The sequence below is a fragment of the Budorcas taxicolor genome, chromosome 5, assembly GCF_023091745.1.
Source record: "Budorcas taxicolor isolate Tak-1 chromosome 5, Takin1.1, whole genome shotgun sequence".
Taxonomy (NCBI): Eukaryota; Metazoa; Chordata; class Mammalia; order Artiodactyla; family Bovidae; genus Budorcas; species Budorcas taxicolor.
Window position 1 is genome coordinate 90,955,455 of NC_068914.1, and position 25,646 is coordinate 90,981,100.

General features: G+C 40.9%; 1 protein-coding gene across 1 annotated transcript in view; it reads right to left on the bottom strand.

Annotated features, from left to right (window-relative positions):
- Positions 1-21,363: 21,363 nt before the first annotated feature.
- Positions 21,364-25,646, bottom strand: part of CAND1 (cullin associated and neddylation dissociated 1) — a 43,968-nt gene continuing 39,685 nt past the window's right edge. Inside the window, exon 15 of the mRNA XM_052639481.1 lies at positions 21,364-21,496. Within this exon, the coding sequence (XP_052495441.1) occupies positions 21,377-21,496 (120 nt within the window). The 3' untranslated portion in view covers positions 21,364-21,376. The remainder of the gene's footprint in view (positions 21,497-25,646) is intronic.

The following is a 25,646-nucleotide window of genomic DNA, read 5'->3' on the forward strand; positions in this document are numbered from 1 at the left end:
AGCTCACTGGGAAGGCAGCAGCACAGATTTCCTGCAGAACTTCAAAACCTTTCAAACCAGAGAGTCAAAAGCACAAAGGCAGACTACGCCTGACCAGAGAAACCAGTCAAGATGTAATGATAGCTCTGGACTTGTAATTAATCTCAAAAGTCTAGCTGGGCAATTAAGCCTGCGTTTGGAATTAGATATTAAAATATTTTTAATGCAGTAATAAAGCAGAGTGGCTTTTGTTGTTTATAAGGAATTCAAAACTAGTCCTAGTCTTCAAAAGCTCTTCCATTTCCAATTTTAATAGGATGTGACCATGGGTGACACATAGGCAGCCTTGAAACAGAAGATATGATACGGGTAGACATTTAAGCTGCTAGAGAGTGCAGCTTAAATGAAAGCACTTCTCAATCTCTTGTTCTAACGATTGTTCCCTTCAACTTAGAAGTCAGAGCCTATGGGTAAGGCTCTAAGGGCTTTGTTTTCACCTGTTTTAACCATCAAGTCATCATCCTTTGTTTATTTGCATCACCCTGCCCATAGGTTTAAGACTTGTAAAGCCAAACATGAGCAAAGGAATGAATGTGGCCATTCTTAAACAAGCTTAAACAAAGTATCTTCAGCTAATTATCACTGCTGGACATACATTAATGGATAAATAGCATAAATTCAACTCATGTCTTGGGAGATGCTTCTAGACTCCTCAAATCCCCACATCCGTGATTACCATTGTGCTGTGCGTGTGTACTCAGCTGTGTCTGACTCTTTGTGACCCCATGGACTGTAGCCTGCCAGGCTTCTCTGTCAGTGGGATTTTTCAGGCAAGAATACAAGAGTGGTTTGCCATGCCCTTCTCCAGTGGCTCTTTTGGATCCAAGGATAGAACCTAAGTCTCCTGCATTGGCAGGCATATTCTTTACCACTCAGCCACCAGGGAAGCCCCCATTTGTAAGAGGAGGAATACCTAAATGCCCTTCCCAGACACTCTTAAGAGAGGAGGAGGGGTAAAATCTGATGAGTCAGAATCCAATAATACTCAAAGGGACAAGTTTATTAACAGGTTTTAAATATCCACTTGCACTGAACATTAATCCTTAGCCCCTGTTCACTCTCTATAGGAGCAACAGTCTGAGTCAGGGCTGTCCCTGAGGCCCAGTAGCCTCCATGTTTCCCATCATATGCCCCAACCTGTTGGTCACTAATAAAATTTCCTCCACCGGGGGCCAGGCAGAAGTGATAAAAGATTCCAAACTTTGGATGTATGTTTGAGGGCAGCTAGGAGACTCCTTTTAGGCCAAAACTAAGCCAAGAGCTCCCTCTATTCATCGCTAGCCCCCTGCACCCCAATCATGATGTGATCCTTTGTTTTACCATCTTCTATTGGTCCCTATATCTCCCTCAGGCTTTCCTGGGTCCCTCCCGCCAAATACTATTAAAACTCTGCCTTTGACTTCACTAACCATATAATTTCACCCTGCAGGATGAAAGCAAACATAAACTCTGCAATGATCCCTTCGGTTCCTTAATGGGCATTAAAAGACATTACCTGTGGCTGAGTACCACTTTGCCACCAGCTGGGTACCCTTACCAGTTAAAACTCTCCCACATTTAAGAAACATGGAACATTACAACAAAATCACATGAACCTGCAGCATGTCTGGTGAGCAGTTGAAACTGTATATAGTCGTCCCTTGGTCTGTGGGTAGATTGGTACCAGGAGCCCCATGGATAAGAGTCCCTTACAGTCAGCCCTTCTATCAGGAGTTTCCATATCCTCAGATACGGAGGGCCAACTGTATGTTAATATGAGATGCCTAAGATATTCTCCCTAACTACTTTTTTCCTGTTTATCATATAAAGCTGCTTAATTCCTTACTATCTCAAACAGAAACCTCTGACATCTAATCTCTGTCCTTTCTTTAAAAAAATTTTTTTAATTGAGATATAGTTGATGTACAGTATTATATAGGTTTTAGGTATACAACATACTGGTTTCTCCTCTTCTTAGGGCTGGTTTTGACTGATTTTTATAGGGTGGTCTATACTTCCGATTTCCATTTTTGCTCTTATCACATTTACTATTTACATCCACATTTTCACTAAAATTACTCACCGTCTCTCCAAAGCCTTTAGAAATGTGGTTGTGAGGTGGAGTGGGGAACATTCTATAGTAATATGATTAGATCTCAGCCTTTCTGTGAGTCTGTATGTGCCTCTGGATTGTGAACCTCACATGTGTTTCTCAGTTTTTTTTTGGGTGGGACAGGATGGATAGATTGGGCTGACGTTAGGTATTTCCCTTCTTCCATGTGGAAGGCTAGAGCCTGCTAGAGTTGAGTATATCCCTTCCCCCAGCTCATTTAGGCTCTGATAAGAATACCTCAGCAGGTTAGGCTCTGGATAACTAGTTTCCCCTGAGGACAGGGCTTCTGAAAAACTGAGTGCTCTGGTGTATTTCAAAATGGCTCCATTCCCCTCGCCTTGCTGGAAGGTCTACAGAGATTCTTTCTTCTCCAGGATCTACTGTGAGAACCTGGTGGAGCTCTGCAAAAGTGGGAGCCCCCTCTATGCCCAAGTCCTCTAGGAGTTTTTAACTCTCAGGCTTGTCCACACTGAGTCTCTGTCAATTACAGTTCAGGCGTTTCTTCCCCACCCTTGGTTCCTGCAGCGGTTTCCACTCCTCTCTGTTCCGATAAGTCAGGACTCCCCAGATCCGCCTGTCTCTGCAATCGTCGGGGCAGTGGCTTGCCCAGTGTCCTTGCCTCTCTTCCAGAAAAGTTATTGATTCTTCAGTCTGTTTAGTTTTTACTTCAGGGCCTTGTCGATTTTCACTGAGTCCATTAAATTGATCCTGTCTGGTTCCCCTTCCCCTCATTCCTCATCCTGTAATTCAGCTTTCTCTTTTATTTCTCCATATCCCCACATATGCTATTTCACTTTACATTACTTCCATTTTCCACATGAAAAATATTGTTGTTTAAATTAAGAGTCTATTGGATACAAGCAGGAGGAAAAAACCACTAAAGCCGACTTTGGTGTGTAAAGAGAATGGAGCTGAATTTCCAGGGTAAGCTGGCTTCAGGAACAACTGGATTCATGGCCCAGAACTTGTCACTGAGACTTTGATTTCTTTCATCTCTCTGCTTACCCCTGCTTTTTAATATGCGTTGACCTGATTTTCGGAGTCATTGCACTGCCAAAGTGGCTGTGGTTAATTCCCACCTCATATTCTTGAGGTTTGAGTCCAGCTAGCATGAGAGAATATCTCCTCCTAGGCATCTAAGCAGTTCTGATTGACTTAAGTCACATGGCCAGCCCTGACCCAATTGCTGTGCCCAGAGAAGCAGAAAGCATTTATTGGCTTAGATATTGGTTACCTATGTTCCTATCCCACTGTTCCCCAAGGACACAAGAACCAAGAATGGCAGAGATAGATCCCCTGATGAATACCAGGGACTATTACCCTAAGTAAGGCAAATAGCTACTGCATGACTGAAACACATTTACCTACTATATTATTTTTTTTTTAAGACTAAGTTTAAGCATCCCCATGAGATGGAGATCTCTGAGGTCAGGGGCTATATCTATTTTATTTTTGTACCTTAATGCCCTAAATGTGTTGAGCACTCAAAAAGCACATGCTGAATGAAGAATATGCCTACAGGAAAACAGTAAAGACAGCAACTAACTGTTAAGGGGAATTGGGGAAACTTTTCAAGGGGACGTGGCACCTCAGGTGTGATGATGAATGTGAGTCCACCAGGAGCAAGGTAAATTGCAAGAAGGGCATCCAAAAGAAGTAATAGTCTATGAAAACACGTAGACCAGCATGGAACATTCAAGACTAAATCATCTAGATTTGGAGACGTAGGGGATAGGACAGGACAAGGAGATGCAGGTAGCTTATTAAAGACAGGAAAAGAAAAAGAAAGAAAGAAAGAAAACCTAAAGATTTGTATTTATCTCTAGGTGGTGAAGAATCTATGGGCAAACTCCAGGAGATGGTGAGGGACTGAGAGGCCTGGTGTGCTGCAGTCCAGAGGGTCAGAAAGAGTCAGACATGACTTGGCAACTGAACAACAACAAAAGTGGAGAATCACTGCATGCTTTTGAAAGAGGGATTAATGTAATTGAGTATTCTTACTTTAGGAAGACAACATTGATTTCTTTCCTCTCCCAGTCTGTCCTCCCCACTGCTGTGAGAATCAAGAAACCAGTTAGGAGATTGATACCTAATCAGTCCAGGGTTTCCCAGGTGGCTCTGTGATAAAGAATTCACCTGTCAATGCAGGAGACACAGGAGACAAGTGTTTGATCCCTGGGTCAGGAAGAACCCCTGGAGGGAAGGCATAGCAACCTACTCCAATATTGTTGCCTGGGAAATCCCACGGACAGGGGAGCCTGGTGGACTACAGTCCATGGGCTTGCAAAGACTTGGAGGACATGACTGAGTGACTGAGCACACACACAGCTAATTAGTCCAGAGACTAAAAGGGAAATCAAGAAGTATTTCTAGGAAGTAAAATTAAGAAGTGATAGTGAGCACATATGCTTAGAGATGGACACATAAGAGAATGTAGATTTCAGATTGTCTGACAAGGCAGATGGCAATACCAGCAAAAAGGATAAGGAACAGAGAAAAAGGAAGTCATGCTGAAATGTGCCTCTTTTTCCTACTTCTTGCTTTGCTGTCTATGCTTTGCTTTTTCAATCCAAGGAAACATTTAACCTGTACTATGTGTAACATGTTTGGGCTTCCTGGTGGCTCAGATGATTCCTACAATGTGGGAGACCTGGGTTAGATCGCTGGGTTGGAAAGATCCCCTGGAGAAGGGACTGGCAACCCACTCCAGTATTCCTGCCTGGAAAACCCCATGGACAGAGGAGCCTGGTAGGCTATAGTCCGTGGAGTCACAAAGAGTCAGACACAACTGAGCAGCTAACACACACACACACACGTGCAACATTGTTATGTAAGATTGTTGACGAAGGGAGTGTGTGGGGTCCACTGCTCACCACTCAAAAGCCAGTAAACAGACCAGGCTGGTGGAAAAGAAAGTTTGCTTTATTTCAGATGCCGGCAACTGGGGAGGCAGAGGGTGGCGGACATCTGTCCAAAGGGCAACTCTCCAACCCTGACAAACAAGGGGTGAGAGTTTTTACAGAGTTGGGGTGGGGCGGCTACACGCAGAAACAACACAGTCATCTCCAACAGTCATCTTCAAATCGGTCATCAGTGGTCTAATCAGCATCATCTTCGTTGTTTTAGGTACAGTTAATCTTCAGTTCCAGGGTCATTGTTCCCATTTCTTGGTGATCAATTCTTGGAATCGTGGCAGCTCATGTCCTGGGTACAGTCTGTTCACCATATAGTTAACTTCTCCACCTGCTGTTTTGGTACCAATAAGACCACTCACAAGATATGGCTCAGAATATTATCTATCTTGAGAAAGAACTAAAGGTCCTCGACTATGCTTAATGACTACATTATTATTATTTAATCTCCTCTGACTGTTCCTTTGTTTCTGTATTTCTCATTTCTATGATTAAATTTATGCTTTGGCTAGAGTTTTCGACAGACAATATGCAGGCAGAGGACACTGTGGGGACGCAAGGACCACAGGGTCCTGCTCCATTTCAAGATCTCCCCCAAACTGATGACTCTCTTGCCAAGGCTCCAAGGATAAATATGGGATGCATTTTCTAGAAACCTGTACAGGGTTCGGTTATAAATTCACCAGCATAGACGTATGATTTTCCCCAGGAGAGCATGATTGGAAATAGGAAGTTTGAGAAACCCAACCATAAGTCCAAGTCATTGCAATGGAGGAGGTGAGGGAAGGCAGCCAGGGTGGGTTCTGATCCTGCATTAGCTGACAATAACTGCCTTTGTTAGAGTGTTTTGTTGCAGGGTTCTCATCTGATAGGGAAGCTGGGTGCTCTATTGATGGGAGGGACTTGATTTGATTTTTATTGAAGGATAGTTGATTTACAATGTATTTGTCCCAGATGTACAATGTGGTGACTCAACATTTTTAGATTATTTTCTATTTAAAATTAGTATAAAATATTGACTATATTCCCTGTACAGTATATCTTTGTAGCTCACTTTATGCACAGTAGTTTGTACTTAATCCCTTGCTCCTATCCTCCCTTTCCCTCTTCCCACTGGCAACCACTAGTTTGTTCTCTGGCAAGCACTAATTTTTCAGTCTGTTTCTGCTTTGTTATATTTATTTATTCATTCCTTTTATCTTTTAGATTTCACATGTAAGTGACAACATGAAGTACTTGTCTTCCTCTGCCTTATTTCACTAAGCATTACACCCTCTCAGTTCATCCACATTGTTGGAAATGGCAAGATTTTGTTCTTTTTATTAATGACTAATATTCCATTATACGTGTATGTGTATATATCTGTATGTGTTATATACACCACATCTTTGTCCATTCATCTGCTGATGGTCACTTAGGTTGCTTCCATATCTTGGCTATTGTAAATAGTGCTGCTAAGAATGTTTGGGTGCTTATGAAGTGAAGTCGCTCAGTTGTGTCTGACTCTGTGACCCCATGGACTACATGTAGCCTACCAGGCTCCTCTGTCCATGGGATTTTCCAGGCAATAGTACTGGAGTGGATTGCCATTTTCTTCTCCAGGGGATCTTCCCGACCCAGGGATTGAACCCAGGTCTCCCGCATTGTAGACAGACGCTTAGCCATCTGAGCCACCAGGGAAGTCCATATCTTTCCTAATTAGCGTTTTTGTTTTCTTCAAATATATACTCAGAGATGGAATTACTGGGTCAGATGGCAGTTCTATTTAGTTTTTTGAGGAACATCTTTACTGTTTTCCACAATGGCTACACCAACTTACATCCTCACTGGCAGTGTACAAGGGTCCCCTTTTTTCTGCATCCTCACCAATATTTGTCATTTTTTGGTCTTTTTAATGATAAGTATTCTGACAGATGTGAGGTAGTATCTCATTGTGGTTTTGATTTACATTTCTCTGGCTAGTAATATTGAATATCTTTTCAAGTGCCTAATGGCTTTGTATGCCTTCTTTGAGAAAAAATGTCTATTCAAGGGTTCTGCCCATTTTTTAATTGGGCTGGGCTTTTTAAAATATATATATTGAGTTGAGCTGTTTGATATTTTATGAGATGTTTGATATTGTATGAGCTGTTTATATAGTTTGAATATTAACTCTTTATCAATTGTTTGCAATTATTTTCTCCCATTCAGTAGGTTCTTCTTGCTTTGTTGACAGATTCCTTTGTGCAAAAGTCTAATTAGACCCTATTTGTTTATAAAAGCAAAAACTTTTATTTCCTTTGCCTTAGGATATTCCCAAAGATATTGCTGGGCTTCCCTGGTGGCTCAGCAATAAAGAATCTGCCTACCAGTGCAGAAGATGCTGGTTTGATCCCTGCATCAGGAAGATCCCCTGGAGAAGAAAATTGCAATCCACTCCAGTATTCTTGCCTGAAGAATTCCATGGACAGAGAAGCCTGGCAGGCTACAGTCCATGGGGTCCCAAAGAGTTGGACACAACTTAGCGACTCAACAACAACAACAAAGATATTGCTACAATTTGTATCCAAGGTGGTCTTTAGGCATGTTATCACCTTACCTGATGTGGGCGGGATCTGGTGAAAGCCACGGAGGCTGGTAGACATTTGGTTAAATGTCTGGAGGTAGAGTTGGTTGCCGTTCTGCTGTGAACGAGGATGCTGGTGGTGGCCTGTGTTCTCGCGCTCCAGGCCAGAGGCCTGGCCCTGACGGCAGGCCCATAGTGGAGAAGACCCCGAGCCTTGTCTTCCTTCCCTGCCCCCACCAGCTCCCCTGGGAGAGGCAGAGCTGGGCAGGAGCACAGACAGGCTCTTCGGGTACCTGGATGGAGGTCACAGCTCAGTGTGGTTCCAGGGAAACAGCCTTTGTCTGCTGTATTGAGGAGTAAGGAGACAGAGTAAACCCCACCAGAAGGATGGCAGCGGCGTGGAAACTGTGTTCCACTGGTTTCTTCTAGGAGTGTTATGGCTTTTGGTCTTACACTGGTCTTTAATCCATTTTGAGTTTAAATTTGTAAATGGGATGAGAAAATGTTCTAGCCTCATTCTTTTACATCTAGATGCTCATGGTAACTTTTGATTAAAGTTGATCATTTTCAAATGCCATTTAAACGCTTCAGTGAAATAAATAACATAGGATATTGTCCTCCTCCACAAAGTTTCATTTCAGTTAGATTTTTTTTAGCCCTATACTTTGGCGACCTGATGCAAAGAGCTGACTCATTGGAAAAGATCCTGATGTTGGAAAAGATTGAGAACAGGACGAAAGGGGGACGACAGAGGATGAGATGGTTGGATGGCATCACTGACTCGATGGACATGAGTCTGAGCAACCTCCAGGAGTTGGTGATGATCAGGGAAGCCTGGGGTGCTGCAGTCCATGGGGTTGCAAAGAATTGGACACAACTGAGTGACTGAACTAATCTTGTGGAGTCGTGGAATTTTAAATATAAGCAACGTTGTGACTCATTTTTTTTCTTTTAAGTCATTTCTTTATAGCCTAGTATCATTTGCCTGGAAAATTCCAAGGGCTACAATCCATAGGGTTACAAAGAGTTGGACATGACTGAGCGACTTCACTTTCACTTTTGTATCATTTCCTTAAAGGAAAAATTAACCTCAGAAAATCAAAAAATGTATAGAGATCTATAAAAGAATTTTAAGAAGTCTACAAGCATTCTGAAACAGCCTTAAGATTCCTTAGATTTTGAAACATTATACCAATATCATAGGACTATCATATTCTAGAATTCCTTTATGTAGAAAATACTTCATTTAACTTTTAAATATCACATATTAAATAATGTTCTTTCTCCATTCTTCATTACTATGTTAAACATACTAATTCTAAGAGTTAATATCATATTGAGTGACATAAACTATTTCCAGGATAGTTCAGGATAAAGTTTACTTCTAGAGAAAATTCCTTTTTATCCCCATTGATTACTTCATTTCCTTCATAATTAGAATTGTTTATTACTCTCATATTCCTATACCTAAAGCTATTATCGCAGTCATGAAAATAAAATGCTGACACACCTGGCAGTTTTGCCACACCTAAATCAAAGTAGTCCATCAAAAACAAATTTGAATCTTCAAAAATAATAATAGGCGATACAGGCATAGCTGACTTTTTACTGCATCCATTTTTCCAATCCTGAGTACAGGAGATTTTTATTTTCTTTAAGTCTCTGTTGTTTGGATTTTTGTTTTGCAATATGTGTCACTGCCATTGTAAAGCATATTTTAAGTCTGTTAAAACTGAGTTAGCTGCCAAGGATGTCAGAATTCTTTCCCAAAACACAATTTTAAAGGCGTTTTCAAATCTTAACTATTAAGCAGGTTTATAGCTTAGAGAAACAAGGTATCTGTTAGAAATCTGAAGATTGCCTGTGCCATCCCGACATGAGAATAAAGGAGAATATGCTTGAGAATATTATGCTCCAGAGATCCAGTTCCCAACTTCTCACCCTCAGGGTGTAGGAGAGTCAGCAATAGTATAATCATGACTCCTAGGACCTAGAGTCCATCATCATTATTTTCAGATTAAAAATAGAATGGTTCATTAAGCAGTGACTCATTAGTAAAATGCACATTAATAAGCTTAAAAGATAATTAAGGTAATTTGCAAAAGAAATAATGTTCAGGATAAAGAATGGGTACATAATTTTCTTTGAATGATGGATAACAGTGCAATAACCACCTGGCTACATAGCTCTCCTGAAGTATGGTTCCCTGGTGAGGCAGAGCAGAGTGTTGAAGGGCTGGCAGGCAGATGGAGCATAGGAAGGAAGGAAGGAGTTCAAAAAAGAACAGGGAAACTTTAGAGACCATCTGACCCTTACTGATCCTGACTCAAATCCTAGAGATGGCCACTGAGGAGTTAAGGTGAATATCTTATACTTATCAGGGGGACATTTTAAAGTGGTCAAAACAAACCAAAAAGGAAAGAACAGAACATCTCGTTTAGAAGTAACTAAACAAACCACAGTTAACCCATCTCTCCCACCCCTCAACCTTTGGCAACCACGAATCTGTTTTCTGTATCTATGTGCCTGGTTTTTCTAACTTTAGATTTCACATGTGAGACTGTATAGAGAATTTGTTTTTCTCAGTCTATTACAGTTCTCATAATGCCCTTGGAGGTCTGTCCATGTTGTTGCAAATGGCAAGATTTGATTCTTTTAATGGGTGAATAATATTTCTATGTGTGTATTTCAAAATTTCTTTTACATTCATCCATCAATGGACACTTAAATTGTTTCCATATCTTGCCTGTTGTAAGTAATGCTGCATTCAACATGGAATTCAATATATTTTGCTTAGTGTTTTCATTTTCTTCTGATAAATACCCAGAAATAATATTGCTGGATCATATGGTAGTTCACCTTTTAATTTTGTGAGAAAACTCCATACGGCTTTCCACAGTGGCTATAACAATCCACATTCCTACCAACAGTGCACAGGGATTCCCTTTTCTCTGTATCCTTGTCAGTACTTGCTATTTCGTAACTTTTTGATAATAGCCATTCTAACAGGTGATATTGCATTGTAGTTTTGATTTGCACTTCCCTGATGATTAGTAATGCTGAACATCTTTTCATTTGCCTATAGTCCATCTGTATATCTTCTATGAAGAAAATGTCTATTCACATATTCTGCCTGTTTTTTAATTGTATGGCATTTTTTTTACTATTGATTTAAAATTCTTTATACATTTTGGATATTAACCCTTTGTCAGAAATAGGATTTACAACTATTTCTTCCTATTCTATTGATTATCTTCTCATTTTGTTGATGGATTCTTGGCTGTGAAGGTTTTTCATTTGATGTGGTGCCACTTGTTCAAATTTGTTTTTTCTTTTGGTGCCTTTCTTTTGCATATTTTAGGCTCAAAAAAATCAACCTGAAGACCTATATCAAAGTGCTTACTGCCTATGTTTTGTTTTAGGAGTTTTATAATTTCAGGTCTTACAATCAAAACTTTAATCCATTTTGAGTTAATTTTGTGAACAGTATAAAATAGTGGTCCAGTTTCATTCTTTTTTATCAGTTCCATTCAGTTGCTCAGTCCTGTCTCTTTGTGACCCCATGAACTACAGCACTCCAGGCCTCCCTGTCCATCACCAACTCCTGGAGTCCACCCAAACCCATGTTCATTGAGTCAGTGATGCCATCCAACCATCTCATCCTCTGTCATCCCCTTCTCCTCCTGCCCTCAATCTTTCCCAGCATCAGGGTCTTTTCCAACGAGTCAACTCTTCGCGTGAGGTACCAAAGTATTGGCGTTTCAGCCTCAGCATCAGTCCTTCCAATGAACACCGAGGACTGATCTGCTTTAAGATGGACTCGGTTGGATGTCCTTGCAGTCCAAGGGACTCTCAAGAATCTTCTCCAACACCACAGCTCAAAAGCATCAATTCTTCGGCATTCAGCTTTCTTTATAGTCCAACTCTCATATCCATACATGACGACTGGAAAAACCATAGCTTTGACTAGACGGACCTTTGTTGACAAAGTAATGTCTCTGCTTTTTAATATGCTGTCTAGGTTGGTCATAACTTTCCTTCCAAGGAGTAAGCATCTTTTAATTTCATGGCTGCAATCACCATCTGCAGTGATTTTGGAGCCCAGAAAAATAAAGTCAGCCACTGTTTCCACTGTGTCCCCATCTATTTCTCATGAAGTGATGGGACCAGATGCTATGATCTTTGTTTCCTGAATGTTGAACTTTAAGCCAAATTTTTCACTCTCCTCTTTCACTATCAAGAGGCTCTTTAGTTCTTTTTCACTTTCTGCCATAAGGGTGGTGTCATCTGCATATCTGAGGTTATTGATATTTCTCCCGGCAATCTTGATTCCAGCTTGTGCTTCCTCCAGCCCAGCATTTCTCATGATGTACTCTGCATATAAGTTAAATAAGCAGGATGACAACATACAGCCTTGATGCACTCCTTTTCCTATTTGGAACCAGTCTGTTTTTCCATGTCCAGTTCTTTTGCACATGGCTGTCTAATTTTCCCAACATCATTTATTGAAGAGACTGTCCTTTCTCCATGATATATTCTTGGCTGTTTTGTCATAAATTATTTTACATATATGTTGGGGTTTATATCAGGGTTCTCTCTTCTGTTCCAAGGTCTATGTGTGTGCTTTTATATCAATACCTTACAGTTTTATATATTATGTTGTTGTTCAGTCGCTCAGTTCTGTCCAACACTTTGCAACCCCATGGACTGCAGCACACTAGGCTTTCCTGTCCTTCACATCTCCTGGAGCTTGCTCAAACCCATGTCCATTGAGACAGTGATGCCATCCAACTATCTTGTCATCTGTTGTCCCCTTTTCCTCCTGCCTTCAGTCTTTCCCAGCATCAGGGTCTTTTCCAATGAGTCATTTCTTCTCATTAGGTGGCCAAAGTGTTGGAGTTTCCGCTTCAGCATCAGTCCTTCCAGTGAATATTCAGGATTGATTTCCTTTCGGATTGACTGGTTTGATCTCCTTGCAGTCCAAGGGACTCTCAAGAGCCTTCTCCAACAACACAGTTCAAAAGCATCAATTCTTCAGTCTCAGCCTTCTTTATGGTTCAACTCACATCCATACATGACTACTGGAAAAACTATAGTTTTGGCTATCTGGACCTCTGTCAGCAAAGTAATGTCTCTGCTTTTTAATACGCTGTCTAAGTTTGTCATAGCTTTTCTTCCAAGGAGCACGTGTCTTTCAATTTCATGGCTGCAGTCACCATTTTCAGTGATTTTGGAGCCCAAGAAAATAAAGTCTGTCACTATTTCCATTACTTGCCTGTCTCTTTGACATGAAGTGATGGGATCGGATGCCATTATCTTAGTTTTTTGAATGTTAAGTTTTAACCCAGCTCTTTCACTCTCCTTTCACCTTCATTAAGAGCCTCTTTAATCCCTCTTCACTTTCTGCCATAAGGGTGGTGTCATCTGCATATTTGAGGTAATTGATATTTCTCCCAGCAATCTTGGTTCCAGCTTGTGCTTCATCCAGCCAAGCATTTTGCATGATGTACTCTCTATCTAAGGCTTCCCTTGTGGCTCAGCTGGTAAAGAATCCACCTGCAATGCAGGAGACCTGAGTTCAGTCCCTGGGTTGGGAAGATCCCCTCAAGAAGGGAAAGGCTACCTACTCCAGTATTCTGGCCTAGAGAATTCCATGGACTATATTGACCATGGGGTCACAAAGAGTCAGACATGACTGAGCGACTTTCACTTTCATTCTCCATGTAAGTTAAATAAGCAGGGTGACAATATACAGCCTTGATGTACTCCTTTCCTTGACGTACTCCTTTAAACATCACAGGTTTGTAATGCAGCTTGAAATCAGGGAGCATGGTGCCTCCAGTTTTATTCTTCTTTCTGAAGATTGCTTTGGCTATTCAGAGTTTTCTATAATTCCAGACAAATTTTAGGATTATTTGTTCTATTTTGGTAAAAAAATGCCATTGGAATTAAATCTATAGTTTGGGTAGCATGGACATTTTAACAATATTCTTCCAATCCATGAGCATAAAATAGCTTTGCATTTACTTGTGTCTCCCTCAATTTCTTTCATTAATGCCTTGTATTTTTCAACATACAGGTCTTACACCTCCTTGGTTTAATTTGTTCTTAGCTATTTTGTTGTTCTGATGCAACTGTAAATGATATTTTCTTAATTTCATCTCCTGATAGTTTATTATTAGCATATAGAAACATAACAAGTATTAGATTTTATATTCTGCAACTCTACTGAATTCTAACAGTTTTTTGGCAGAGTTCTTAGGGTATCTACATACAGTATCATGTCATCTGCTTATGCTGCTGTGCTGTGCTTAGTCATTTAGTCGTGTCCAACTCTTTGTGACCCAATGGACTGTAGTCCACCAGGCTCCTCTATCTGTAGGGATTCTCCAGACCAGAATACTGGCGTGGGTAGCCTTTCCCTTCTCCAGGGGTATTCCCAACCCAGGGATTGAACCCAGGTCTCCCCTGCATTGCAGGTAGATTATTTACCATCTGAGCCATCAGGGAAGCCCGAGAATACTGGAGTGGGTAGCCTATCCCTTCTCCAGGGGATCTTCCCAACCCAGGAATCAAACTGGGGTCTTCTGCATTGCAGGCAGATTCTTTACCAGCTGAGCTACCCAAGGGAAGCCCGTCATCTGCACATAGGATAGCTTTACTTTTTTCTTTCTAGGTTGGATGCCTTTCATTTTTTGTGCCTAATTGTTCTGGCTAGGAATTCTATGTTGAGTAAAAGTAGTGATTGTCTTGGTCCTGATTCTTGTCTTAGTCCTGATCTTGGTGAAGATTTCAGCCTTTCACTGTTGAATATGATGTTAGCTATGGGCTTGTCATATATGGCCTTTATTATGTTGAGGTACAGTCCCTCTATACTTGCTTTGTTGAGTCTTTTTCTTAATCATAAACGGATGTTGCATTTTGTTAAATATTTTTCTGCTTCTATTGAGATGATCATGTGATTTTTATCTTTCAATTTGTTAATGTCCATATCACATTTACTTATTTGCTGATGTAGAACTATCCTTGTATTCTTCGGATAAATCCCAAGTGATTGTGGTGTATGATTCTTTTAATAGCTGATTTGCTTTGCTGATATTTTGCTGAAAGTTTTAAAATCTACGTTCATCAGGGATATTGGCCTATAATTTTCTTGTGGTATCCTTGTCTGGTTCTAAATTCAGGCCTCATAAAATAAGTTTGGAAGAGTTTTTTTTTTTTTTTTTTGAAACAGTCTGAGAAGAATTTGTGTTAATTCTTTCAATGTGTGCTAAAATTCATAGAATTTACCAGGGCAGCTATCTGGTCTTGGACTTGTGTTTGTTGGTAGGTTTTTGATTACTGATTCAATCTCCTTATTCTCAGTTGGTTCACATTTCTTATTTCATTATAATTCAGTCATTAGACATTGTATGTTTCTAGGAATTTATCTGTCTCTCCTCAGTTGTCCAATTTATCGGCGTATAATGGCTACTATAATCCTTTGTATTTCTGTTATCCATTATAAAATCTCTTTCCATTCTGATTTTGAGTTCTTTTTTTCTCAGCTAATCTAGCTAAAATTTGTCCATTTATTTTTCTATTTTTAAAGAAATAGCTCTTAGTTTCTGTGATCCTTTTTATTGTCTTTTAGTCTCTATTTCATTTAACTCTGCTCTAATCTTTATTTCCTTCCTTCTAACTTTGGGCTTCATTTGTTCTTCTTTTTCTAGCATTAAGCTAGGCTGTTTGAGACTTGTTTCTTGAGGTAGATATTTATTGCTACAAACTTCCTTCTTAGAACTGCTTTTGCTGTATCCCATAAGTTTTGGTATGTTTTAGTTCCATTTTCATTTGCCTTAAGATATTTTTAAAAATTTTTTTATTTCTTCTTTGACCCATTGGTTATTCAGGAGTGTTCAGTTTAATCCCTATTTGTCAATTTTCTTGTTTTCTTTATATAATTTCTAGTTTAATACTATTGTGGTTGAAAAAGACATCTGATATTATTTCAAGCTTCTTAAATTTATTTAGATTTTTTTGTGGCCCAAAGTGAAAGTGAAGTCACTCAGTCATGTCCAACTCTTTGCAACCCCATGGACTGTAGCCTACCAGGCTCCTCTGTCCATAGGACTTTTCAGGCAAGAATACTGGAGTAGGTTGCCATTTCCTTCTCCAGGAGACCTTCCCAACCCAGGGACTGAACCCAGGTCTCCCACAATGTAGGCAGACGCTTAAGTCTGAGCTACCAGGGACCTAACATATGATCTATCTTGGAAAATGTTCCACATGTACTTGAGAAAAATGTCTATTGTGCTGCTTTGGGATAAGATGTTCTATGTATGTCAAGTTCATCTGGTCTAACATGTAATTTCAAGTTGATGTTTCTTCTGATGTATCTGGATGATATATCCATTGATATAAATGGAATATTAAGGTCCCCTACTATTACTGTATTTTTATCTTTTTAGGTCTGTTAATATTTACTTCATATATTTAGGTGCTCCTAGGTTGGCACATAAATATTCCAAATTTATATTCTCTTGTTGAATTGATGCTTTATCATTATGTCATGCCCTTCTTTGTCTCTTGTCAGAGTCTCTGTTTTAAAGTCTTTTTGTCTGATATAAGCAACCCTAACCTCAGCTTTCTTTCAGTTTTCATTGGCATTGAACACCTTTTTCCAACCCTTCACTTTCAGTCTGTGTATGTCCTTATATCTGAAGTGAGTCTATTGGCAGCATGTAGATAGGTTTTTAAAAAATCCATTCAACTGCTTTATCTTTTAAGAAGATTTTTATTTATTTGGCTGCACTGAGTTTTAGTTGCAGCATGCGGGGTCTAGTTCCCTGACCAGGAATCAAACCTAGGCTCCTCACATTAAGAGTGTGGAGTCTCAGCCACTGAACCACCTGGGAAGTTCCTGCTTTATCTTTTGATGGAAGAATTTATTTCATTTATATTTAATTATTGGTGGCACGTGCTTATTCCCATTTTGTTAACTGTTTTCTGGGTGTTTTGTTATTTCTCTCTGTTCCTTTGTTCTTCCACTCTATTTCTTTGTATAATAGTTTGGTGACTTTCTTTCGTGGTAAACTTAAATTCCTTTCTTTCTCTTTTGTATATCTGCCATAGGTTTTCACTTTGTGATTACCATGAAGTTTACATATAACCTGTATTTTAGTCTTTGTCTTTTCTTAGATAAGAAAAAGTCTTATCTAAGTTAATAAGTTTGAATGCATTCTAAAGCTCAAAATTTTTGCTCCCCCTCCACATTTTGTTTTCAGTATTATACTTTCCATCCTTTTATCTTGTGTATTCCCCGATTTTGATTTTACTACTTTTATCTGTCAAACTTTACACTAGTTTTATAAGTGATTCATCCACTAATTTTATACTTACTTTTATCAGTGAAATTTACTCTCATGTATTTTCCTGTCAATAATTAGTAGTGCCCTTCTTTTCAGCATAAAGTCCCTTTTAACATTTATGATAAGGTTGGTTTAGTGGTGAATTCCTCTCCTTTGTCTGAAAAACTCTCTCCACTTCTAAATCATAGCTTTGTGGGGTTGCCTGTAAGGTTGTTTTCAAGCATTCTGAATATATCATGTCAATCCCTTCTGGCCTGCAAATTTTCTGGTGAAAAGTCTGCTGACTGTTATGAAGGGTTCCTTGTATGTAACAAATTGTTTTTCCTTTTAAGTTTAATATATTCTCCTTGTCTTTAACTTTTGACACTTTAATTATAATGTGTCTTGATAGGGGTTTCTTTGGATTCTTATTTGGAACTTTCTGGGCTCCTTGGATCTAGATGTCTGTATCCTTCCCCAAGTCAGGGAAGCTTTCAGTCATTATTTTTTCAAATAAGTGATCTGTCGTCTTCTCTCTTCTCATTCTGGGTCCTTGTATAATATAATTCATTGGTCTACTTGATGTTGACCCATAACTTCCTTAAGCTATCTTCACTTTATTCTTTTTCTCCTTTTGCTGCTCTGTTAGGTGAGCTCCATGCTGTTTTCAAATTGACTAATCCCTTCTTCTGCTTCGGCTAGTCTGTACTGAATCCCTATAACATATTTTTCAGTAGTTACTATATTCTTCAGCTCTATTACTTGATACTTATCTTTTGTTGAATTTCTGTGTTCATCAATTTTTCCCTCAAATTCAGTGAGCATTCTCATAATCATTTCTTCGAACTGTTCATCAAGTACATTATTTGTTTCATAAATTTTTCCCGATGTTTTTGTTATTTAGAACATATTCTTTTATGTCTTCATTTTTCTTGAGTCTCTGTGTTGGTTTCTATGTATTAGATGAAGCAGTTCTCTCTCCCAGTCCTGAAGGAGTGGTCAAGTGTATTAGATGAACTTATCATTCAATCTTGCCTTAGCTCTTGGTTGTCTCTAGAACCTTTGTGACTGTCCAAACAATCTTATTTTATTTTTAATCACTCTCACTGTGGATGGGCTAAAAGGGTGGAGTTCTGGCTCAGCACCTAGATGCACGCTAATTGGAGGCCAGACATTCGGGCTGCAGCTTTAAAGCATGCAAATAAATGCAATCCTGTGGAACCATAAATGCAGCCCTCCTGGCCACAAGGCCCAGTGATTCAGAGGTGTGCCCTGGGCTAAAAAGTAGATAAGCTTCTTTCTGAGAGATACTGGTCAGCTGTAGCAAGGCAGAGGGAAAGTACAAAGGTGGCATCCTTAAGTTCCCTGAGAGCATCTCTGTAGACCTGCTCGATGTGTGTCAAACCTGAACCCTGCCTCTTAGGCCAAAACTCTGGGACGAGCAAACAGGCCTTTCACAGAAACACTAGGGCTATGTTTCAGTCCGCCGTCCGTGCAATGCTCTGCTGAGCACTCTCTCTCTGACTGGATAGTCCCAGGAGACCCAGGAATATAAGCCCCCTTGTCCACCAGATCCATGGGTTCAAAGTCTGGCTCCTGGGCATACAAACCAGGCACACCTGCCATAAAATCCAGGACATCAGACATGTGTAAGAGCTCCCTTCCAGGAGGTACTTCTGCTCTGGAGCTGGGCAGAGGGAGAATACAAAGATAGTGCTCACCTTCCCAGGCCTCCGCAAAGGTTTACTTTCAGCCCTTTAATGTGTGTGCATCTAACTAGAAGCCTGCCCCTACGGCTGCAATGATGATGGGCCTTCTGCACAGAATGAGCTCCTGGATTCTTTGCCTCTTGGTAGCTTTTACAGAACTTTGTGTTGGTTACACTCCTATGAGACCTTTGAGCATAAGCCCTGCTGGCCACCAGAACCAGGCCACGTAGAAATGTCCCCTAGAAGCAGCTGCACGAAGGAGGGCACCAGATAAGGGCCTAAGCTGCTCTCTGGGAGCTGAAGCAAGGCCAAGAGCACAAAGATTGGGTCTACCAGCCTCTGTTCCCCAAGAGCACCTCCATGGCCTCTAAAAGTATTAGCCTAGAAGCCTGCTCCTTTGGCCTCTTTCTCAGAAAGACAGGGTATTCTTCAGTCTGAGTGTCCTGGGGACAGTAGTCTGCCAAGAACTCTCTGACTGTCACAGTCCCATGGGAATCAGGAATTCAAGCCCCACCCTGGCCTCTATAGTCGTGATCAGAGTATCCTTTGAGTGCCAGCCACAGAAAACTGGGGCATCAGATGTGAGTAAAGGCTCCCTTCTGGGAGATACTGGTGTCACGGAGCAAGCTAGACAGAGGAGGTGAGGACGGCACCCACTGAAGAAAAAGAAAGAAAAGAACTGGCACCCGCCAGGGCCTGTGTCCCTGTAGGTCCCTGCCTCTCTGGTGGTTGCTGCAAGATTAGCTGGCAATTCTCTGTCACATAAAGCCTGGGCACTCTCAAACAACTGCTTTTTCGCTGGGCCCTGGGATGAGTGATTCTGTGCAAAACAGCCCTTTGTGTCTCGTGCAGCCTCACTGGTTTTCAAAGCCAGGTATTTGGGAGGCTTGTAACAAGTCCAGGTCTCCAAAGTTGGGGTGCCTGATGTGGGGTGCCTCAGGGAGGAGCTCCAGGTTTGAGTTTCCTCCGTTTCCAAGGATGGATTGATGGTGAAACCATGTCTCAGCCTCTCCTACCCACTCTATTGTGGCCCTTTTTTCATTTGCCATGTGAAGGAGCTGTTCCACTAGTTTTCAGGTCTCTTTCGGAGGAAATGGTTCCATATGTAGCTGCAGCCTTGGCAGGTCAGTGGGAAGAGCTGAGTCCAGGATCTTCCTGTGTTGGCATCTTGGACTGTCCTCCTGTATTTAATTCATATCCTTTTTTTTAATCTCCAAATATACAATAATGTTGGCAGTCCAGCACTGACTTTAAATCAAATTAGCTTAATGTTTCACCATTTAGGATACTATTTATTGGTTTTTGCTAACCAGTCTTCCAGAGAAGGCAATGGCAATCCACTCCAGTACTCTTGCCTGGAAAATCCCATGGATAGAGGAGCCTGGTAGGCTGCAGACCATGGGGTCACTAAATTGGACACGACTGAGTGACTTCACTTTCACTTTTCGCTTTCATGCATTGGAGAGGGAAATGGCAACCCACTCCAGTGTTCTTGCTGGAGGATCCTAGGGACAGGGGAGCCTGGTGGGCTGCTGTCTATGGGGTCACACAGAGTTGGACACGACTGAAGTGACTTAGCAACAACAACCAGTCTTCAGTTTAAGTTTAGGAAGCCCAGGTGGCACAGTGGTAAAGAATCTGCTGACAATGCAGGAGACATGGGTTCACTCCCTCAGTCGGGAAGATCCCCTGGGGTAGGAAATGGCAACCCACTCCAGTATTCTTGCCTGGGAAATCCCATGGACAAAAGGGCCTGGTGGGCTACAGTCCTTGGGGTCACAAAGAATCAGACACAACTGAGCACACACAACAATAATATAATAGTTTAGGGACTTGCCCGGTGGTTCGGTCGTTAAGAATCTGCCTTCCAATGTAGTTCAGTTCAGTTCAGTTGCGTCTGACTCTCTGCAACACCATGGACTGCAGCACTCCAGGCCTCCCTGTCCATCACCAACTCCCGGAGTTTACTCAAACTCCCGTCCATTGAGTTGGTGTTGCCATCCGACCATCACATCCTCTGTCGTCCCCTTCTCCTCCCGCCTTCAATCCTTCCCAGCATCAGGTTCTTTTTAAATGAGTCAGTTCTTCACATCAGGTGGTCAAAGTGCAGGAGACGTGGGTATAACCCCTGGTTGGGAAACTGAGATTCCACATGCCATAGGGCAACTGAGCCCATGTGCTCTAGAGCTCACGCTCTGCACACTGCAACTAAAGGCGGCTGCCACGAGAAGCTCCTTCACCACAACTAGAGAGAGACCCAGTGCAGCCAAAAAATAAAATTAGTTTATGCTGACAGTTTCTAATACTGAAGCATCCTAATGTTTTCAAAAGTGGCTAAAAAGTTTCTCTCAATGTACGTTTTAGAACATCCCTCTCCCTCTTTAGAAAAAGCCCAATCAATCATCAAAAATAGCATAAGAAAAAACAGAGTGGACTATTAAGCTCCTATAGTCAGTCATTCATGATTTAACATATTTATCCATATACATGAGTGCTTACTGTGTTTCATCTTCTTTATGTATGTTAACCTTCTTAACAATTCTTTGAGGCTGGTACATATCTATTTTACAGATGGGAGAACAAAGATATTAACAAGTTCCCCAAAGTCCCACAACTAAGGGATGGGATGGTCAGATGTGAACCCAAGTTGAGAGCCTAAACTCTTTAGCATCTATTTTAAAATGTTTCTCATTAAAATATTAGAGAAGATTAAAAAAAACAGAAGCTCCATGGCAGACCAACTTAATGTGCTATTTATTGTCTCCAAATTCTACTGAAATGACAGTAAACATCTGTGAATGAAAATAAATCCAAAATAATATATAGAGCAGAAGGGAAGGCCCACGTAGCTCAGAAATTCCGAAAAATTCCTAGAAGACAAGAAGCAAGGAGGCATTAGAAAAGTTACAAACCAGAAAAGCAGGGATCCTTTCCGTCCAGTCAAGCTCTAGAAAGGACTCGAACCTGTGAGACATTGGGTACAGAGTGGGACAAGGTTGTTGGCAGTACTGTTTTACATAAAGGGCTGTCTATGAACAATTAGCCCACTCAGCTCCTCCCACCCATCCTCCCCCACTCGGCAATGTTTGCACAATGTTAAAAGAGAGGTGCTTTCTAAAGAAATTTGGACTGTATTACATGCACAAAAGGGAAAACAAGCTCTAAAGTTGGGAGCTGGCCCCTTGATTATGTCCTTGTCAACTGGCATCATGGGAGGCTTCTGGAGTCCTTGATTCAGCCTACAGGATAGCAGTCAACTTCATAAAGGAAGGGCTTCCCTGGTGGCTCAGTGGTAAAGAATTCACCTGCTAATGCAGGAGACACAGGTTCAATCCCTGGTCTGGGAAGAATCCCTGGAGAAGGAAATGGCAACCCACTTCAGTATTCTTGCCTGGGAAATCCCATGGACAGAGAGACCTGGCAGGCTACAATCCACGGGATCGCAGAGCTGGACACAACTTAGTGACTGACAACATATAAAATGAAGAAAAGGCAAGATATCCAGGCAAAAGGTATAGCTTGAGCAGCGGTATAAAGGTTAGGAGCAGCATGGTGGCTGAGAGAAATATTTCACCCTTGCCTGAGGATAAAGGTCTTACGCGTGACAGATGCTGAGGCTAAAGGGGCTGACAGTATCCAGATCTAGAACTCGTACTTGCCCTACAGGCAAAAAGGAGTCATTGAAGGATATAGCCCAAGACTATGAATGGTCAAGACCATGGTCTTGGCAGTTGAGCGGCCTTGGGAATGAATGCTCTCTGGGTATCCTAAGGCAGTGGGTCCCAAAATGTGGTCTGAGAAGGCATCAGGACTGCAAATGTAAAGGACAAAAAATAAAAAAGCAAATTATTGGGCCCCACTGCAACCTACGGAACCAGACTCTCTGGAGGGCCCAGCGATCCATTTTAACAAGCCCTCATGGTTACTGTGATGCACTCACTTGAAAACAACTCTTCCAAGGTAAAATACCTCTTATCTCAAGACATTCCATCTCTTCCAAGAACCCTTCCTGCTCCATGTAGAATGGATCACACCCTCCATTGTTACCAATATAATTCTTATACTGTAGAATTCTGTGGTGTTTATTATGTCAGTTTTCTCCTGGTAACCAGCACTTCTTTATGTCAAGTATGTTCTCTCACCTGCCTTTACAGGCCTGGCAGGACCTAGCTAAGTTCTTAAGAAATTAGTTTCCTGAGTGAACCAAAATACCAATTAAGAAGCGTCTGCAGTCATCCAATCAACAGATGAGGAAATGAGGTCTTGAACACACAGTACTGGGGATGGACCTGAGAAATATTTAGCAAATCAAATTAGCAGAAGTTATTAAGAGTTAACAATTATATAACACTAACTAGGTACCAGACAGTTTTAAGTACTTTACAAGTATTCCTATTTAAACCAATAAGGTAGCTACTTTTAAATGAAGAAATTGAGGCTAAGTAATTTACCAAAGTCAAATAGCTACTATTGAGCCAAGATTAAAAGCCAGATGTCTGGCAGCATCTTTATATTCTTTGTTATTTACCACTTTTTGCCTCCAAACTTGTGTTAAGATTTCTAGCTTGAGTGGTTGGATAAATGGGTTGCCAACAGCAAAGAGAGAAAGACAGGGAAACCAGGGGAAGATGCGGAGTTCAGGTTTAGCTATCCTGTGTTTGAGATACCTGTATGGGGTTGTCCAGTAAGTGATCTGATATAAGTCTGAAATACAGGACTAAGGTTTACAGATTTAGAAATCAACATGTAAACCATGAGAAATGGATGAGATGATCCAGGCAGGATTATATATAATGAGAAGACGTGAACTGAAGGGCCTAGTGAATAATATTTTAGCAAAAGTAAGATACAGTGGCCTCGTAGGTATTAGGAAGCCTCCGGAAGACGATAACATCCTAGAAGCCAAGGCAACAGTTAGTCAGTCTCATGGAGGGAGTGATCAACAATACTGATATTAATTTGAGTTCAGGTAAGAAAAAGACTGAAGGCCATTTTGGCATCCAAGACTTCACTGTAATTGGTTTGTAATGATCACCTATAGAGGGATGAGAGCCAGAGTAAAGTGAAAACACAAAAAAATCAGGAAAGCATATCCAGTTCTCTACAGAGATAGTATCTTGTAGAAGATACAATAAAAAACATTTAAGTCTTTTTAGATGAGATTTCAGGGTATTTTTGAGGGTCCAGCAGATGGAACTAGTGTTAGTGGTACTGAAGATAAAGGGAAGAGGAGGAGGACTGATTTAACCAAAACCTGGGACAGGATGAGGGCTTCCCTTGTGGCTCATCAGGCAAAGAATCTGCCTGCAACGCGGGAGCCCTGGGTTTCATCTCTAGGTTGGGAAGATCACCTGCAAAAGGGAAAGGCTACCCACTCCAGTATTCTAGCCTGGAGAATTTCATGGACTGTATAGTCCATGGGGTCGCAAACAGTCAGACACAACTGAGTGACTTTCACTTACTTTTCTTTTTTCTAGGACAGGCCGGAGGAAGGTAGGCTCTGGGAGAAGGACAACCAACTCAACCTCTGAGATGAGGATGTAAAGATGGCAATGGATATGAGATTCTCAGGTTGGAAGGACTAGAAAATGGCCTAAATTTTATTGACAAAATGATGTTAATGGTAATCCACTGGGGGGAGACAGGGTTAAGTGTAATACTTAAAGATATAAGGAATGGGAGACGGGGCATCCCTAGATGCAATAGATGGACAAGTATTTTATGAATAAATCATTTACAAAACCCAGGAGATCCAGATTAGGTAAACAAAAGGCTAAAAGAAACAGAAAATGGTGGGAAATATAGATCACAGGACTCTGAGGTCAAAAGTCAATTTAGAGCAAGTGAAGGCAGACCTTGATGAACAGGAGATTGCAGTTAAGAGTAAGATAGAGTTTAACTTCAAAGAGCTCTGGATGAAAATATCTAAGCTTGTAGCCTTAAGAGTGGTAGCAGAGATAAAGGTTGATCAAAACCAAAAACAATATTGAATGGTACCTACATAATTAATTTCAGAAAACATAAAAATTGCTGGCACTTCTAGGAAACTGCTGTTTTTGTATACAACTTGCAATGTGAAGATTAAAAAAAAAAAATGCTTGAGGTAGATGATCCATTTCCTATGGGCCTGGGAGCCACAGCCAGTAACAAAAGTTGTCACTCCGGAAGGTGTGAAGATGGTTGTAGAAGATATGGAAAAGATGGTGAGGACCCAGTGAGTGGAGAAAGCGCTTAGAAGCAACTGAGTGGCGGGGTGATAGAAAAAACTTGTAAGAATAGGTAGGAACATCTAATTGTGAGTTGTTTACCATGACCTAACTCTTCTGCCCACATTTTGCCTGTCAAAAAAGGTCCCTCCACAGCTCAACAGAGCTGACTATTCTCACCAATGCCTCATGAACAAGTATTTAGCTGTTAGATATGACCTTATGACTTCTTGCCCATGGGAAAGCACTAGGTGACAGAAATGACTCACTTCTCTCTTTGCCTCTGCCACAGCAACTCACATTCCCAGTGGCAGCCTGATCATCCAGGGTCCCCATGAGGTGCTAACCCTGTGCTATCCACAATACTACGTAGAATAATTATGTATTCTACCACCTATTTTGGGGACTGTTTGTATTGCAGCATAATATAACTAACTGTGCTTATTCCCAGCAACCAATCAACTGCTGTCCTGTCAATTTTATTTCAAACACCCTGAGTGCTCCTCCATATTTATACTGGTTCAGCACAACATTCCCTTTCCTAAAGTTTATTCTATTAATGTCTTAACTCATTAACAAATGTCTTATGTTCCTTCCAATCCATTCTCTAAAGTGCACCTAAGTATTTCTAGGTTTGCCATCACCTCACCCCTGAAATTAAATCCAAAATGTTTACAAAGCCGTCTATAAAATCTGCCCATCCTAGCCTCTAACTCATATTCCACACTACAGCCATATTCAGCTTCTAAAACCTCGTCTCTATGCTTTTGCTAATTCTGTTCTCACTACATGGAGTACATGACTTCCTTGGCTT